This window comes from Leucopleurus acutus (genome assembly GCF_964270905.1).
Source record: "Leucopleurus acutus genome assembly, chromosome: 12".
NCBI lineage: Eukaryota > Metazoa > Chordata > Mammalia > Artiodactyla > Delphinidae > Leucopleurus > Leucopleurus acutus.
The window spans coordinates 76,892,660-76,911,515 of NC_139154.1; the positions used below are offsets into that span (position 1 = coordinate 76,892,660).

The 18,856-nt window shown below is 36.9% G+C and overlaps 1 protein-coding gene across 3 annotated transcripts in view; it reads left to right on the plus strand.

Moving 5' to 3' along the window:
- Window positions 1-18,856, plus strand: part of VRK2 (VRK serine/threonine kinase 2) — a gene marked incomplete at its 3' end in the record, with an annotated part of 96,931 nt that overhangs the window by 52,755 nt on the left and 25,320 nt on the right. For all 3 annotated transcript variants that reach the window (XM_082851380.1, XM_082851382.1, XM_082851381.1), the window contains exon 8: window positions 16,711-16,843. In XM_082851380.1, the coding sequence (XP_082707506.1) occupies window positions 16,711-16,843 (133 nt within the window). The remainder of the gene's footprint in view (window positions 1-16,710; window positions 16,844-18,856) is intronic.

The following is an 18,856-nucleotide window of genomic DNA, read 5'->3' on the forward strand; positions in this document are numbered from 1 at the left end:
TTCCTTGTAACTCTCAATTTTTTCCCATGGACATTGTTAAGCTCTTTAATCTCTAGTTGGGTCAATTTTAGTAGTTAGCAGTTTTGTCTAGTTTCTCAAATTTATTTGGTGATCTGCATTGTACTCTCTTAGGACTTTTAAATTTCTTCCCCTTCAATGATTGTTTCCTTCTAGTTATTTTTTATTTTATTTTTGCTTTTTCTTCTTCTTTTTTTTTTTTTACCTTGATGAAAGTAGCTAGTTTGTCCATTATGTTAATTTTTCAGCAAACTTGGATTTTGATTTATTAATGAGATATATTGTTTTTTCTATTTCATTAATTTCTGATTTTGCCTTTGTTATATCTTTTCTTGTGCTCTTTTAATTTGACCCTTTTGTTCTTTTTTCTTGGTCTTCAATTTGGGATCTAATTCATTTATATTCATTTAAAATTTTTTTACTTCTGTAGGTGTTTAAGGCCATGATTTTTCCTCTGGTCACTGCTTTATATTGTACTTCATGGATTTTGATATGTAGTATTTTTATTATCTTTATTTTTTAGAATGTTTGTATTTCTTCACCAAAAAGCAGTACAGTGGAAGGTTTTTAAGTTTTCATGTAGAAAGACCTCTTAAAAATTTTTGGTTATTAAAATCTAGACTTGTGACAAGATGGTCAGAGTATTGTTTATAATAATTATACTTGGAATGCACTGAAGCTTTTGTCATGACTTAGAAGAGGATCAGTTTTTGTCAGTCTTCCATGTTTTCTTGAGGAAAATATAGTCTCTATTTTCATAGTGTAAAGTTTAATATCTTTCCAGAAGATCTACCTTATTGACTGTATTATTTATGTCTTCTATATCTTCATTTAGTTTTTGTCCACTTGATCTATTTTGTACTGAGAGTGGTATTTAAGCCTTCAATGGTTAATGTGTTTCTGTTGGTCTCCTTGATTCTGCTGTAGTTTCTGTTTTATAAAGATCATTGCTGTGCCATTTGGTAAATATTCATAGTTATGTTTGTTGTGTTTCTTGTGTGTTTTCTTTGATCTTATATTCTTTTAAGTTTTTTTGTGGAGGAGGAGTCTGTTTATGAAAGTTTATATTTTTGTTGTAGTGATAATCTTGGTATTTACACCTTTTAAAGATGCTTTGAGCCCACTCTTCTGTGTTTAACTTTTTAGTACTACTATGATAGTCTTTTGTGGTATTTTTTTTACCACAACTTTAATAAGTTCACTATCAGTGAGTTTATTTTACTTTCCTCCTTTCCTTACTGTTGTCTTGAAGTCATACTACTTGGTCAGAATATATATCATTTGTATGTTCTTCATTTATCCCTAGCCTTGTTTTTTTAGTGTTAGAGATAATTATATTAAATGCTCACCCTTCTGTCCTTTTGCCAAAGTTACTCATCTTTTGATTGTTTGAAACCAATCTTCTAGTAGATTGTTCAAGAAGTACCCATGGGTATAGCATCCCCTTGCATGTATAAAACGTTTGCAATAGCATTGATGCCTGAAGGGTAGCTTGGATGGATTTAAAATATTTAGTTCATACTTTTTTTCCTTGAATTTCTTGAAAAGGCTGATCTATTTTTGCCTTGTTTGCAGTTTGCTTTTAATAATTCTGCTGCCAGTTTAATACTTACTATTGTATGTTATTTGTCCTTTTTGCCATGATCTCTTCAGGATCTTTTCCTTTATTAATAGTGTCTAATCATTTTTACCAGGATATGTTTTAGAGTAGATCATTGTGTATCAGTTTTCCCAGATATCTGATGGGGCCCTTTTGATATATAAAATAAGCCTTTTATTTCCAGAAAGCTTTCTTGGTTTATTGTTTTAAACGTTACTTCTCTCTTCATGTGTGTTTTAAATTTAAACTATGGAGAAAGGAACGTCAGCAGTAAGCTATTTAATGAACAAAAAAAAAAATAAGTGGGAAAAAAAGATTCAAAATTAGAGAGGGAAGATGTTGTTGAATATTTGGCAAGAGAAAAAGGCAAGAAAAGTTGACATTTGTACAGCCTTTGTCAAAGCAATAGGGTTGTTAGGATTGAGGTAAAATTGGGAAGTAGAGTCAAAGAAGTATTCGATAAAAACAGCAGTCTTCTTAGTTACGGTGGAATGGAAGAGTTCTGACAAGGATAATAATCAAAAGTCATGTCCTGGGGCTTCCCTGGTGGCTCAGTGGTTGAGAGTCCGCCTGCCGATGCAGGAGACATGGATTCGTGCCCCAGTCCGGGAAGATACCACATGCCGCGGCAGAGCGGCTGGGCCCGTGAGCCATGGCCGCTGAGCCTGCGCGTCCGGAGCCTGTGCTCCTGAACGGGAGAGGCCACAACAGTGAGAGAACCGCGTACCACAAAAAAAAAAAAAAAGTCATGTCCTGGATAGCCAATTGGGGGCACAATTGATTTTCTGGAATGTTTTTATTTTGTTGGGTTTTTGGGGAAAATTTTCCCAAAATAATATTCATAGTGGGATCAAGCAATGTTTTTCTTTAAAAATAGCCCCATCGGGCTTCCCTGGTGGCGCAGTGGTTGAGAGTCCGCCTGCTGATACAGGGGACACGGGTTTGTGCCCCGGTCCGGGAAGATCCCACATGCCGCAGAGCACTGGGCCCATGAGCCATGGCCAATGAGCCTGCGTGTCCGGAGCCTGTGCTCCGCAATGGGAGAGGCCACAACAGTGAGAGGCCCGCGTAACGCAAAAAAAAAAAAAAAAGCCCCATTGAGAGTCCGAATGGCCTATTGTAGATTATTTTGATTCTTCTCATCACTTTCCCTGTATTTTAATAGCATTTTGACCATTTCTTGATAATTCATCTGATACTATCTATAGAATTTTGAAGATTCTTTACCTTCTTTCTTTCATGATTTTCAACATTTTTACTGAAAGAAAAACAATCCCAACTGCATCTGTGGAAAAATCTCATTTTTAAAAAATCTGGGATTTTTTAGGTACTTCTTTACATCGTCTCTGTTTTAGTAAGATATTTTTGAAAATCTTTATTTTAGACAAAAGATTAAAGAAGATGCTTTAGTGCTATTATTGTACTTTGTACAAGAAATAGAAATCAAGTGTACTGGTTTGGTTAAAAAATTCTTTAAATTAAAATAGTATTACCAGAAATGATACTGAGTGATGGTTTTGCCAGTGAGTAGGACCATTCGTTTGGCTGCATCTCCCGGTGTCACTAGTGAAGGAAGTTGAAGCACTTTAACTAAAATCAGGGTTTGTACCCATCTTTTTATTTATGGAAGGCCACCCCTTTGTTGATCAGAAGCATGTTGTTTTTTCACACAAAGCCTACATCCCTGCTCTTACCTGCAGCCTTTCTTGATGATTTTGATCTGCACTGATCTCTGTTTCTAATTTCCTTTAGCTTCTAATGTGTATTTTACACACATGAGCACTCAAGTTTCACTTGTCTTGTGTTGTCTTATATTCTGAACTAGAAAGAACTCCTTGAGACTTATAGGAAGGTATACTTCTCTTCCTTCTTTTGTATTCCTCACAGAACCTAGGTTAGTGTTCCTTTTGTAATAACCCTTCAAGAAATACTTTACTGACTTCTCAGGACATGAGGCCAATACCTCTCACTTAGTACCAGGACTAAGTGGTACTTGATTGTTCAGCTCCTTGACCCCATCATGCGCCGTGTGTTTCTGCCCCAAAGCTCCTGCTAAGTCGAAGGTGGTGGCCCTCACAGATAGAGAAGAACAGTTCTTCATGTCAACATCTGGAGTGATAAGTATACCATTAGAAACCTCTGATTTTTACAAACACATGTTTGATTACTGGGACTTGTGCTAGACTGGAAGTCAGGAAACCAGGTTCTGGTCCCAGCTCTGACACTGAACAGAATTACAGCTTTCAGAAAATCGTTTAACCTATGTAGACTTTGGCTATTTACTGTATAAAATGTGGGACTCTTAAGTGATCTCAAAAGTTCCTTCTTGCTGGAAAAGTCTGTGATTCTCTGAAAACATGTTTTCCAAGTACTTAATGCTTATTGCTGAAAGTAATGTTTCTTATACTGTTTCCAAAGTGTCTTTATTATTGTTGCATAGCTAAAGAAGTTAAAAAGTTTAAATTTAGAAAAAAAAATTAATGATCTGGGAGCAGGAATTGTAGCACCTGACCTGTATCTGGTGGCAAAATACTCACTTTCAGATTCCCTAGGATATCCATAGGGTAGGGTCATAAGCCTCATTAAAGCTGCTTGTTCACTGTTTGCTAGAGGGAATTCTAACATAATCCATTTATCAATCACAGTTACTTGTAAGATGGAGTGTGAATTTGTGTTTGTAAGAATTTTGCACGGTATGTGCAGATAATATGGTTACCATTTAGAGAGAGTATTTCCTTTGTTGAACATATATAGTCCTGGTAACATAGCTCTGTATCTTATTATTTCCAGAGTAGCATTTTACTACTCTTAGCTTGATGATACCATAATATTGCTAGATGGTACAGGTGGCAAGGCTACTTTCAAATATTTTGATATCACATGTATAGGGTTATACTATAGATTAAATAACATGGTGGTGTTTACAGTCACTTAAAGTGTATAATAACATTCATGTTATTTTCTTTCTTCCTAGTGAGGTTCTGCTATATTTTTTAAGTTGAGTAAAAAGACTTTGAAAATTGTTCCTATGATTTTAGTTGTTTGAACTTTTTTTTTTTTTTTTTTCGGTACGCGGGCCTCTCACTGTTGTGGCCTCTCCCGTTGCGGAGCACAGGCTCCGGACGCGCAGGCTCAGCGGCCATGGCCCACGGGCTTAGTTGCTCTGCGGCATGTGGGATCTTCCCGGACCGGGGCACGAACCCGTGTCCCCTGCATTGACAGGCATTCTTAACCACTGCACCACCAGGGAAGTCCAAGAATTCAATATTTTTGAGTCTTGGCATGAATATCAGTGTATTTTGGCCATATATGAGCTTTGGACACAAGGATAAGGAAAGAAAAAGGAAAGGTGGAAAAATAAGAACAGAAAGCACTTTCATTTTGCCTAGGGCCCCTCCAGTATGACCCCTCCATACTGGTCAAATTGGTCAGTATGTCTCACAAGATTTGTTCTTACACATAGGATCTCCAAGCAGTTAGTTCCTGAACAATCTGCTTGTTTCTTCTGGAGCTAAATGTCCTTGTTCTGAATCAGAAAGAAGATATAAAAAGAGGGGTTTTTATCTTCTCCTAATAGCAGGCAAAAAGTTGGTTAGAAGAAGCTTGAGACTCTTTGTATAACTTTGTATTATGTTGGCGATTCAGTGTAGAATCGTGAAGGGTGTGAACTCTGGAATCAGACTCCTCGGGTTTGAGTTCTGGCTTTCTCTCTTCTTAGTTCTGTATTCTTAGCCACAGTATTTTACCTCTCTGTGCTTCAATTTCTCCCTCTAAAAATAAGGATAATAGTACCTCACTCAAAGAGGGATTGTAAGGATCAGATGATATAGACACGTGAAAGGCTTAGACCAATATCAGGTGCATAGTAAGCCCTCAGTAAGTACGAGCTAGAAAAACTTTTTTTTTTCTTTTTTGCGGTACGCGGGCCTCTCACTGTTGTGGCCTGTCCCATTGTGGAGCACAGGCTCCGGACACGCAGGCCCAGCGGCCATGGCTCACGGACCCAGCCGCTCCACGGCACGTGGGATCTTCCCAGACTGGACACGAACCCGTGTCCCCTGCATCGGCAGGCGGACTTTCAACCACTGCTCCACCAGGGAAGCCCTAGAAAAACATTTTTTGAAATTATTTTTTAAGCTTATGACAAAAGAACCCCTTATCTTATTTTTGCTCCCCCAGAATTGTTTAGATTTATGAAAAAGGACATTTGGTGTTCTGGTTAGATGTTAAGAAAATGGTAATGAATTGATTTAATAAGTGTAGTTCTCCCAGGTGGGTAGTTTGATGATAGGTGTCCCTTAAAAGTTGTAAGGAACATAATGTTCAGGGTCTGTTTTCTATAAAAGGGAAAAAGAATTCACATTTTAGGAATGTATATGCTGTGTAAGTACAGGATGGTCTGTTTAACAAATCACCTGTCCCCAAGAATATAGTTCCCAAGAGAGTTAATGCTTTTGAAAAATTAGTGTTTGTTCATAATCAATACATGTTTGTTGATGCCTACTGGGTCCCACTGGTCATATTATTTAAATTTCTGAAGACCAGATGTATACATGACCAAACAATTGTTTATGACCAAAATATTTGAGCATCCTAATTCACAAAGGGCTATATATGTTGTTGTTGCTTTTTCCAGTTAAGATGGGAAAGTGGCATTTCTGAATTCTGAGTCAACTCATTGAGCTGTATAAATTGGTTGGATTAAGAGGTATGCCTGTTGTGGGACTGTTAAAAAACTATGGACCCCCAAGGGGATGTGCATGTAAGAATGGCATGATTGCTAGCAACCTCAACACTGTCTTTGAAATCAGTAGAATTTGTAGTTAATGTAGAGCAAGGAGATGCTTTTGAATGTTAGATAGTTGTGTTTTATGTAGACACAGCTTACATGTAGTGAAACTTTTTATAATGTATCTGACGGTCAAATTATATCAGCTAACATTTTGTATCTGCTGTTAACAGATAGACCAAGCTCTGATAATGCTTACCAGCATATTGCAAAGTCTTAAGCTCAGGTCTGATTTAGGCAAAGAGGAAGCCTGTGAATTGGATGCAATTCAGATTATCCTCTTCCATTGCCTGTTTATTTTGTTAAAGGACAGACAAAAGTGAAGCACTTTCATATCATCTTGGAAATGAGAAAGAGAAGGTATTGTAGGTTTCTTTATATAATCTTTGAGAACTTGTGTCAAAAGGAAAAATTGGAAATTGACTGTAATTGGAAAAGTTTTGTTTTGTAGGTGAAGGTATTTTTAGTAAAGAAGCAATTGCTAGCCTATGTATTATTGAGGGAATTTCCCCCCAAAGCCTGGAAAGAATAGTAAGTCAGAGCCCAGCTGTCTTGGATTAAATGGGCTTTCACATATTGCTAGAAGAACCAGGTTGAAATAGAAGGGCAGGTCATAGGTTCAAAATGCTAGTATCGTTAGGAATACTGCTAAATATAACTCAGTATTTTGTTATGAATGCTTGAATTTATGGTGCCGTTTAAGGGAGTCATAGACTTGGGTCTGATGGAGCAGTAGATGGAGTGAAGAGGTAGTGATACGGCACAGCTTTCTGCTTGTTCTTCATATGATGACTCCATGGATGTGTCTTTAAATCTCTCACTCTCAATGAGTATTGAATATACAGGGAAAGAAGGATAAAATTCCAGTAGGTAGTTGTGAGATCTAGGAGGAAAAAAAAAACCCCAACATATAAAGCACATGTAAAACAATATATAAGGTCAAACTGTATTTTTGAAAAATATATCTTCATGTTTATTCTAATAAACATCCTGTTTGAAAAGTAACCTGGCAGCTTTTAAAAGTCATATTCTTTTGTCTAGGCTGAATAGTGATAAGGCACATGTGTCATTCTGTGGCATTGTGTTACTGGCAAAAAGAAGGTAGGGAAGTTGAGGAGAAACAAAAAAAGTACTGTATAATAAAAGAATAAAAAGCACATATTTATATCAAAATGTAGTAGCAGCCATGAGGCTACATATAGGTTTTTAGTAGATATGAATAACTTTTGTGAACATAAACATGCTGCTTATTCATTCCATGCTTCATTCCCCTTTTGGCATGTAGTGGTTTCATTAGTCAATAAGCATTTAGTTTATTGTGAAGATTTTCACATTATGGTATCTTGTTGAAAGAACAGGAAAATATTATGTGCTATTCAAATAAGATAAATGCTGGCTTTTTTCTTTTTTTTACATAAAAGCTTTTAAAGTTGCTGGATAAGTCTATATATTTTTCCTAGAGTTTTGAAAGTGTTTTCTAAATTGCCACTAAACAAAGTCACAAATAGTGACTATCTCCCTCCATTGTATAATTTCCATCAGTCTCTGATGAGAGTTTAAGATACATTTCTTGCTACAACAGGGTGTGCTAATTAAAAGGGTTTAATTGTATAAAATAGTCTAAATTATGATAAGGTGATTAGATTTTACAACAGGAAAATTTTAGGTTCTTGAAAAGTGAATCACATCTTGGGGTGTATGTGCATCTCTTCTCTAATGTGAATCTGCAAAGTGGCGGCAAAGGAGTAATGTGATTTAGTGGGTGGTCGCGTCTCAGTGGGCAATGACATCTGTCCAGATTAGCATCTTTTTTCTCTTCCAGCTCCATAATCTCTTGCAGCCCTTCTCCAGCTCACATTTTCCTGTCCAACATATCAAGTGTTGAGAAATGCTTCCATGTGAGCCATTCTGGCTGTTTGATACTTAGTTCCTGGTTGATTGAGGAACAGAAAGGCAGCAGATTTGACTCTTGATGGGAAGGAGGTCCTTTATTTTTTCCATCAACTATGAGTCTATCACTCAGTTCTGCATAAACTGAGAGAACCAGGAACTGGTTGGATTAGGGTGTTAGCCATCAATCAACCAGTTTGCTTTTGGTACAGAAATGAGTAAATCATTTTCTTTCCAAATCTTCTCTTCTTCCTCCTATTCTCTTTTTGTCTATTCATTGAATCCTCATATACCCAGCTAGCCACATTGTTTTCAGTTATCTTTGACTCTATCTCTCAACCCTCTTATGGCTCTGTTCTTTGTCTCCCTTCTTTGTTCACCAGTGCCCTAGTCCAGCCTCCCACTGTCTCTTGCCTGGACTAATGTCATATTCTCCTAAATGGACTCTCTGCTTTCATTTCCCCATTATGATGCTGCCAATGCTGATAATATTATTCCTTGCCAAAAACCTTTGGTGACTTCTTTTTGCATACAGAAATTGTGTCCCAGCTTCTTAGCATGGTTTTCAAAGCTTCCTGTGAACTCAGCTAACCACCTTTTTTTCCGCCTTGTGTTTCCAGTAACCTCTTCACTCCCAGCACACACTGACCCAGCCCTGGTTTTCCTTGTTTTCTCTCTTCTTCCCTATCTCCATTTGTGGAAATCTTAGGTATTTTTCAAGGCCCAAATCAATGTCATTTTGTTCTTTGAGTTACCCAATTAGGAAGTAACCTCCCCCTACTCTAAAATATTATTACATTTAAATCTCTTATACTTTTGTTGGAGTAGATGTTACCTCTAGATGTGCTTGTGTCATCTCTCCTTCCTCTGTGTGGGACGTATGGAAAAATCTCAGTCTTCTGGTCAGGCTGATTTAGGTTTGGATCTCAGCCTTGCCAGTTACTATAAGTTTAGTTGTTTTGCACAGAGCACCTAAACTCACTCATTGTGTTTTCTCATCCTCAAGGTATCTTAAAATAACTTGCTCTTAGTGTCATGAGGGGTAAATAATTTGACTTCTGTAAAGCACATAATGCCTTCACATAGCAAGTATTCAATAATACACATTCATTTTTGTTTTTCTTTCCTTTTTAGAATGTATGATTCTTGATATTTTATCATGCTTGGCGTCTGTTGAAAGGAATTTACTTCTATTTGTCCAATTATTACCATCAAGTCAAATCAGTGAAATTTTATTTAAGCCTATACTGTGCAGAAGACCTCAGAGTAGGTGCTGTCATGGATACAAAAATGTATATATCATTATCCTGGCCCCTTGTCCCATAGGATTTTACAGCCTATAAATGTGGATCCAAGGCATAAATAAAAGCTAAATACTTTGTACATTTTTAAAAGGTAAATCCATCTGAACACAAATGAAAACCCAATGAATTGCCTTGAGGTTAAAAGGATCTACGTACCAGAATAAAATTCAGGTATTAGTGGTGGATCTTGGAAGTGTGAGATGTGAATCCAGGAGGTGTGCTAGGAAGTGGAGAAGAGCACGTGGGGTATCCGTGGAGGGGTGCTGAATTGAAGACAAAGGCCCTTCCAGTGCAATTCACTGCAAAGAAGAGTTATCACAGGGTGCTCTTTAATCATTCCTTTCACCCATCCATTTGGAAAAACAAAGTGGTGTAAGACCTTACAAGCATCAGAAAGCAAGGAGAGGGAAGTAAAGGTTTAATTAAATGCATAACTTGAGAATGTGGCATATATGGATGCAAATCTGGCTAGGTAAAATAGGAAGTTGATTTTTGAGGCAGATCTGTTTGGTATAGGAAAGTTGTGATTTTCATGGTCATCAAAGGCTAATTTGTTTTTCATCTTTATTAGTTTAGTGCTTCAAATTAAGGCTATGATTTACTGACTACCTGTGTCAAATTTGTTTTTCAGAGAGGCAGATGCTGAGACAGCATTAGGAGTGCAAGGGCTTTATTGAGGGAAGGGAGTAGAGTACCTATATAATAGAAAGACAAAAGGAGAGGAAACATGTTTGGACAAGGAAAGCTTTCAGAGTAGGATGTTGCAATGACACCTGTGAAAGGAAAGGAGACAAGAAGGATTGGGCAGGGAGAGCTCAGACTATGATACAGTTCTGAGAAAGTCTCAGCCAACCCATTAGGGAGCACCAGAGCAAAAGGGTTCCATTAGAAGAGTCTCCAATTGGGTAGAAATAGCCACACAGCATTCCCACCATGATCATTCTTTAGTAGGAACTGCCTGGGAAGAGTGTCACCTTGGCTCACATGCTGTGGTGGTTCCTAATGGCCCTGTCTCTGGAAGTTGTCAGATTATTGCCCTTGTCACAGGTGAAAGGCCATTTCTTTCTTTTTTTTTTTTTTTTTTTAACATCTTTATTGGGGTATAATTGCTCTACAATGGTGTGTTAGTTTCTGCTTTATAACAAAGTGAATCAGTTATACATATACATATGTTCCCATATCTCTTCCCTCTTGCATCTCCCTCCTTCCCACCCCCCCAATCCCACCCCCCCAGGCGGTCACAAAGCACCGAGCTGATATCCCTGTGCTATGCGGCTGCTTCCCACTAGCTATCTACCTTACGTTTGTTAGTGTATATATATTCATGCCTCTCTCTCGCTTTGTCACAGCTCACCCTTCCCCCTCCCCATATCCTCAAGTCCGTTCTCCAGTAGGTCTGCGTCTTTATTCCTGTCTTACCCCTACGTCCTTCATGACATTTTTTTTCTTAAATTCCATACATATGTTTTAGCATACGGTATTTGTCTTTCTCTTTCTGACTTACTTCACTCTGTATGACAGACTCTAGGTCTATCCACCTCATTACAAATAGCTCAATTTTGTTTCTTTTTATGGCTGAGTAATATTCCATTGTATATATGTGCCACATCTTCTTTATCCATTCATCCAATGATGGGCACTTAGGTTGTTTCCATCTCCGGACTATTGTAAATAGAACTGCAATGAACATTTGGGTACATGACTCTTTTAGAATTTTGGTTTTCTCAGGGTATATGCCCAGTAGTGGGATTGCTGGGTCATATGGTAGTTCTATTTGTAGTTTTTTAAGGAACCTCCATACTGTTCTCCATAGTGGCTGAACCAATTCACATTCCCACCAGCAGTGCAAGAGTGTTCCCTTTTCTCCACACCCTCTCCAGCATTTATTGTTTCTAGACTTTCTGATGATGGCCATTCTGACTGTTGTGAGATGATATCTCATTGTAGTTTTGATTTGCATTTCTCTAATGATTAATGATGTTGAGCATTCTTTCATGTGTTTGTTGGCAGTCTGTATATCTTCTTTGGAGAAATGTCTCTTTAGGTCTTCTGCCCATTTTTGGATTGGGTTGTTTGTTTTTTTGTTATTGAGCTGCATGAGCTGCTTGTAAATTTTGGAGATTAATCCTTTGTCAGTTGCTTCATTTGCAAATATTTTCTCCCATTCTTAGTGTTGTCTTTTGGTCTTGTTTATGGTTTCCTTTGCTGTGCAAAAGCTTTGAAGTTTCATTAGGTCCCACTTGTTTAGGCCATTTCTTTCTTGATGGGATTGTACCTCAGTGGCTACTACACTACCTTTTCAATAATAAAGTATTAAAATTGAAAGTCCTTGAAAGCATTAGTGAAGATTAGGTGTTTTTTGAGGGGGAGGGGACAGCTGAGAAATTCACTAAAACAATAAAATCTTTTGTAGAAGCTGAACTTAGTGACTGACTGTTGGCTGACTTGCATTATTTGGGTGTATCACATGATTTTTCATCTGTTAAATGTGTATAATGACACATCTCCCCTACCTACCTCACAAAGTTGTAAAAAACCAAACAAAACTAAACCATAGTACATATCTAAGAGGGATGAGAGAAAAATGAGAGTAGCATGTGGAAATGTGAGAGGCAGTACAGTATGATCGAAAGATCTATGATTAAAGTAAAGAGAAGTGGTCAAGGCTGTTCTTCTATTCATGGAGAAAGGAAATGGTTACTAAATTCAGAAAAGTTGCATAAGAAGAAAATCATTTAAAATGCATTAGGGATCTAGATATTTAAATTTTCCTAGGTCTAGTCTTATTATAATACAAATAATAACCCCCTACCTGATCTTGATGATCTTGAGATTCCTACTATAGGCTTGTCTAAAACTAGGGTTATTATATGTATTTATCCTTAAAGTGAAAAATATTAATGAGTTGTTATTTTTTATTTCACAGAAAAAAGGTGATAATATAAAAAAAGTTAACTGAGACTAAGTCTTAGCACAAGGACATACAAAAAACAGGACCTAGACTGCAAACCCTACTGTAGATTGGGTTTTCTGCTTAAACTTATTTTTGACTTCAAGAAAATTTCAGAAATGGACAGAACCACAAATTCTATATTGTATTAAAAAAAATAGACAACACCAACAGTGAAAAGTCTAATATCAAGAACAAGACAAATATGCCCACTCTCACCATTTTTATTCAGTATAGTACTGGAAGTCCTAGCCAGAGTAATTAGGCAAGAAAAAGAGATAAAAGACATCTAAATTGGAAAGGAAGAAGTAAAATGGTCCCTGTCAATGACATTATATTATATAGAGAAAACCCTGAAGACTTCACAAAAAAATTGTTCGAATAAATGAATTCAGTAAAGGTGCAGGATACAAAATCAGTTGACAAAAATCAGTTGCTTTTCTATACCCTAACAACGAGCTATTGGAAAGAGAAATTAAAACAATTCCATTTACAATAGTATCAAAAAGAATAAAATATTTAGCAATAAATTTAGCCAAGAACATGAAAGATCTGTACACTGAACTCCACAAAACATTGATGAAAGAAATTCAAGAAGACACAAATAAATGGCAAGATACTCCATGCTCATGGATTAGAAGAATATTGTTAAACTGTCCATACTACCCAAAGCAATCTAAAGATTCAGTTCAGTCCCTTTCAAAATTCCAATGGCATTTTTCACAGAAGTAGAAAAACAATCCAAAAATTTCTGTGAACCATAAAGGGCCCCAAGTAGCCAAAGCAATCCTGCAAAGAACGAAACCACCAGAGGCATCACACGTTTTGATTTCAAACTATATTACAAAGCTATAGTAATCAAAACAGTATGTTACTGACATAAAAAAAGACACAGACCAATTGAGCAGATTAGAGACCCTGGAAATAAACTCACGCATATATGGTCAATTTTTGACAAAGGAGCCAAGAATATACATGGGGCAAGGTTAGTCTCTTAAATAAATGGTGTTGGGAAAACTGGACATCCACATGGCAAAGAATAAAATATACATGGGGCAAGGTTAGTCTCTTAAATAAATGGTGTTGGGAAAACTGGACATCCACATGGCAAAGAATAAAATTGGACACCCCTTTGTCTTACACCTTACACAAAAATTAACTAAAAATGGATTAAAGCCTTGAACATAAAGCTTGAAATCATAAAGCTCCTAGAAGAAAACATAGGCAGTATACTTTTTGCCATTGGTCTTAGCAATGTCTTTCTACATATGTCTCCTCAGGCAAGGGGAACAAAGCAAAAATAAACAAGTGGGATGACATCAAACTTAAAAGCTTCTGCACAGCGAGGAAACCATCAACAAAATGAAAAGACAACCTACTGAATGGGATAAGATATTTGCAAATTATATATTCGATAAAGGGTTAGTATCCAAAATATATAAAGAAGTCATACTACCCAATTAGTAAAACAAAATAAGACAATTTAAAAATTGAGCAGAGGACCTGAACATTTTTCCAAAGAAGAGATCCAGATGGCTGACAGGTACATTAAAAGGTGTTCAACATCACTAATTATAAAGGAAATGCAAATCAAAACCATAATGAGATATCAACTCACACCTGTGAACAAGGCTTTTATCAAAAAGACAACAAATAATAATTGCTGTGAGGTTGTGGAGAAAAGGGAACCCTTGTTTACTGTTGGTGGAAATGTAAACTGGTACAGCTACTATGGAAAACAACATGGAGGTTGCTCAAAAAATTAAAAATAGAACTACCATATGATCCATCAGTCTAACTTCTTGGTATATTTCCACAGGGAACAAAATCATTATCTCAAAGAGATCTGTACTCCCGTGTTCACTGCAGCATTATTCAAATGAGTTAAATGGTTAGTGCATGTTTCCTTTACTATATTGTTAGCTTCTTGTCTTTATATTAAATGTAGATCCTGCATTGCCCTTCAAAGTTTGAGTAACGCAGCACTACCTAGAGGCCCACAGCTCAGTGATGACCAAGAGGGCCTTAAAGTTCTCCTCAGCTTGACTAAACTTTAGACAGGTTTCCTCCTGACCGTAAGCTCCTGTCCTCCCTTTTCTTACAGCATTTACTTAAGAAACTTTGAAATTATAAATTCTTTCTCTGCTCCTTTGAGATGTGAATCTTCTCCCAGCCTCTTGCCAGTTTTACAACCCAGGAATGTCTTTCTCAAGGACCTCCAGGACCTGGGAGTCATCCCTTTAAAATGTAATCTTTATTAAAAAGTGTTCTCCTATCTCTACAGTCTTTGAGGTGGGGATAGGAGCCTAAGCACCAATTAGCAAACGTAGATAACCCAGTCATGTTGACCTGTATCCCCTTAGTGTTCTCCAGTACTCTTCACTAGCTCAGCCTCAGCTCTTAAAAACTTTCCCAACTTTTGTTTCGGTGGAGTTGAGATCAGTCACTCTTCCCTATTACAGTAGTCTTGAGTACTTTCTTATCTGTTTAACTTGTCTAGTGCCTTTGAGTTTGGTTGTGATTGAGATGAGGATTCTGGAGTCAGACTCTGGCCCCATTTTACTACACAAGTCACAATGCCACTGACTGAGCTTCAGTTTGCTTACAAGTAAAATGGAGATAATGGTCCCTTCCTACAGGATATCTGTTCATCGGTCGATGAATATTAAGCTCTTATCATGCTCTCTGGTATCGATACATATGAGGCATAATCCATATTTTAGCCATAAAACATCCATAAATTTTAGGTCTTTTTTTTTTGGTTAATCTACATGAAAAACATCTTGATAGTTTTTTTTAATAGTAAACTGTTGTAGTGTATTTAAAATATGTTTCCGTTTGCTATCAATATGTACATTCTCAGGATATCTACTTTGCAAAGTGAAGTCTATTTAGTTTTCAAAATAAATAAAGATAAAAATGCATCATAAATAGTGAAAGCAAGCAACCAGTTATGCATCTGATCCTGAAGTGTAATTACTTTGGGCAGTTACTCCTGAGGCCATCTTGAGAAATAGCATCTGTGAGTGAGAGACAAAACTGAAATATCATGTTTTCAGACATTCCAGCAAGCTATGTTCTCCAACAAGTGAAGGAAGCTGTGCTGTTTATATTTTGAAATTCAAAATATCTCCTACTTAGGCTATCCTGAAACCAAAAACTTAAACTAAAATTTAATCTTCTTTTAATAGAGATCTTTTAAAATACCAGTTGTAATACTCTATTGTCTTAAAGCTGCATCATGAAATGTTGCCTTATTCTCTAGATTTTAAAGAAACACATGTGAAACAACACATTTTAAAAGTTGAAACTGCTTTCTTTTCCAGGGGGTGGGGGGAGGAGCATGGTAACATATAACAGGGAAGTACAATATTCTGACTACATGTCAGAATAAATGTCTATTCGTAACTGTTCCCGATTCGGTGTATGCTCTATCTGTAAAACTACTTCTCCCCTCCCTTCTCTCTCTCCAAAAGTAATCTGAGAAAAATTCACTTGAATTGCTATCTGACTTTTAACGATCTATATTCTGTTTGGAAACCCAGCTTGCAATTCTGACTGACTTACAGATAACAGTGATGATGTGGATTCGTCTGAAAGGCCAAAAGTACTGCATTGATGTTCCATTCTTAAATACGGACAACATGATGGTGTTTTTTTTTTTTAAGGGTCATTACCTCTTACAGTCTGTTCATTATTTTTATACTTCTTGTTAATGGACACTCCTGTAACATTAGGTTAAGATTTTTAGATTGTTTGCTCTCATCTCCCCTCCCTGCTGGAAACAGTTTTGTTTACAGGAAGGGGTTACAAAAAAGGCAGAGCCTCATACGCTGTACGAATACAGATAAAAAGACATATTGTGGTTTATGACGTCTACATGCCCACCTGGAGGGAAGGGAATTTAAGAGCAAAATAAAAAGACTGAAAATCTAAGTCAACTCAGAAACAAGACTTGCCTATGATGAAGACAGGATTTAAGTTAGAAAGTTCATTGTTATGGCCCCCAGTTGTATATATTTTATCCTAAGGCACCATTTGGTTTAATCAAATGTAGATCTGAGGCTCTCTTAACCTATCAGTTTCTTAAGACTTAATTATAAAGGTTATATTTTCAGAGGATAAAAACATTATTCATTTGTCTGTTCATGTCTTCCAGGTTTATCTTGCAGATTATGGACTTTCCTACAGATATTGTCCCAATGGGAACCACAAACAGTATCAAGAAAATCCTAGAAAAAGCCATAATGGGACAATAGAGTTTACCAGCTTGGATGCTCACAAGGGAGTAGGTAGGTTTCTTTTTTTCTTATTTTTATTTCAGAGGAATAATTAGAACAAAGAGCCTTAAGGCTCCATGAAATGACCTTTGCATAGTCAGCTTGAAGAATGAGAACATTGGTGAGATGTTTATCAAAAGTAGTGAGTTCCTGTATGCCAATGAATATTCTAACAGAGGGAGGAGATACAGACTTCGACAAGTGAAGAAGGAATAAAAGGTGTCAAGTAAGCAAAACTTGATGCTCATTTGGGACAGGAAAGTACTAGTTTGTTTAGGTTAAACTTGGAGGTCAGCAACTGAATTTTTATGCTGTAGTGACAATTACAGATTTGGTACAGGTACACATGTGAAGAATTATTCCTGTTTTTCATTGTGCCCTTATCAGAGCTTTAGAAGATACCATCTCAACAATAAGGAAATCTTTTCTGAATCTATGAAGTGTTAACTTGTGGAAATCTCTCCTAGTCGCCTTTCATATATCTTACTTATTTAAACTCACTTTGATGGTATTGGAAACACATTTGCAGGTAAATTACATACATAGTCCTTTTATTGGACATTGATTATACTGCCTTGCATTCCAAGGGAGACTTAATTCAACAATTCCCTAATTAGTTAAAGTCATAACCTATGTCTTGTATTCATTTACCATTAATTAAACCTTAGCTGTTTATTACACTGCAGTCTAAATCCAATAGCCGACCCAGAAAGCCATGGAGAAGGAAGTAGGAGGTCAATATTGAAAATATATGGTGCGGAGTCCCACTGATGGTTGCTTTGTTCACAATCAATATGGTCAATGCAACTGTACTTTCTTAGTTGCTCTGTCAGCAAGACAAAAAGTCAATCCTAATGTTATGCTAGTAAAAAAAAAAAATGGTGATTATTGAAAAACTTTGTCTTTCAAAATTATATTCTTCATAAACTTTGTTTATAAAAGTATTCTCAAATATGCTAAACCATACAAATAATTTTTAAACTGCTTTGAAAGGATCACATTTTCACTAAAAGGCAGTTAGACATTTGCACTTGTTAATGGCTGTTGAACTGTTACCCTAAACTGATACTTTCTAACGAGTTTTAGTTGGTGCAAACAACTGTATATTATTGCCTTTTCTATTAAAAGCACCATTGACCATGTAATGTAGAGGGTCTTGATCATTTTCCAGAGCAATTAAAACCCACAGTAGTTTAACGTAGGCCAATGAGAAAGTAAAACAAATGTGTCGGTTGTATACCTTTTTCTTTTCAAGAAGAATCATAGGTTAAATTTTCTGGAATAGAAATTACCTTTTATACTCCTTATCAAAATAAGTGAAATCACTACATTTTTTTTTTCAAGGATAGTTTGGTTAGAAAAGTAGTGATTTGCCCGATATATTAGTATGAAAGAATATTTAGAAACCTGAGAGTACTTTTTGATAGTGGTGTAACTGGAAATTCATCATACAGATTCTTAAGCTTTGGTCCAATTATGTCAATGATGATATTAACTTATGGTTGGGCCACTTAGTTCAACCCATAGCTCTAATACTGATCCTATTAGATTCTGACTATTAAAAAAACATCTAGGGGCTTCCCTGGTGGCGCAGTGGTTGAGAGTCCGCCTGCCGATGCCAGAGACATGGGTTCGTGCCCCGGTCCGGGAAGATCCCACATGCCGCGGAGCGGCTGGGCCCGTGAGCCATGGCCGCTGAGCCTGCGCGTCCGGACCCTGTGCTCTGCAACGGGAGAGGCCACAACAGTGAGAGGCCCGCGTACCGCAAAAAGAAAAAAAACCATTTAGGAAGCCACTGTGATTGTGGAATGGGAAAGTCGAGTTGTCGTATGTTGGTCTGGTCAGTGTTTGGACTGTGGTAATTCTGGAAGTCCTCCTCAGTTATTCCATAGTTTAGGGCAGTATTTTCATTATGCCGTCTTCATGAAAGATTTGAACAAAATTTTATTCCATAGTGCATTTAAGTTTTTTGCTCCCTAAATAATAATACATGTTGATGAGTTGGGTAGATTTCACAATGCTAGG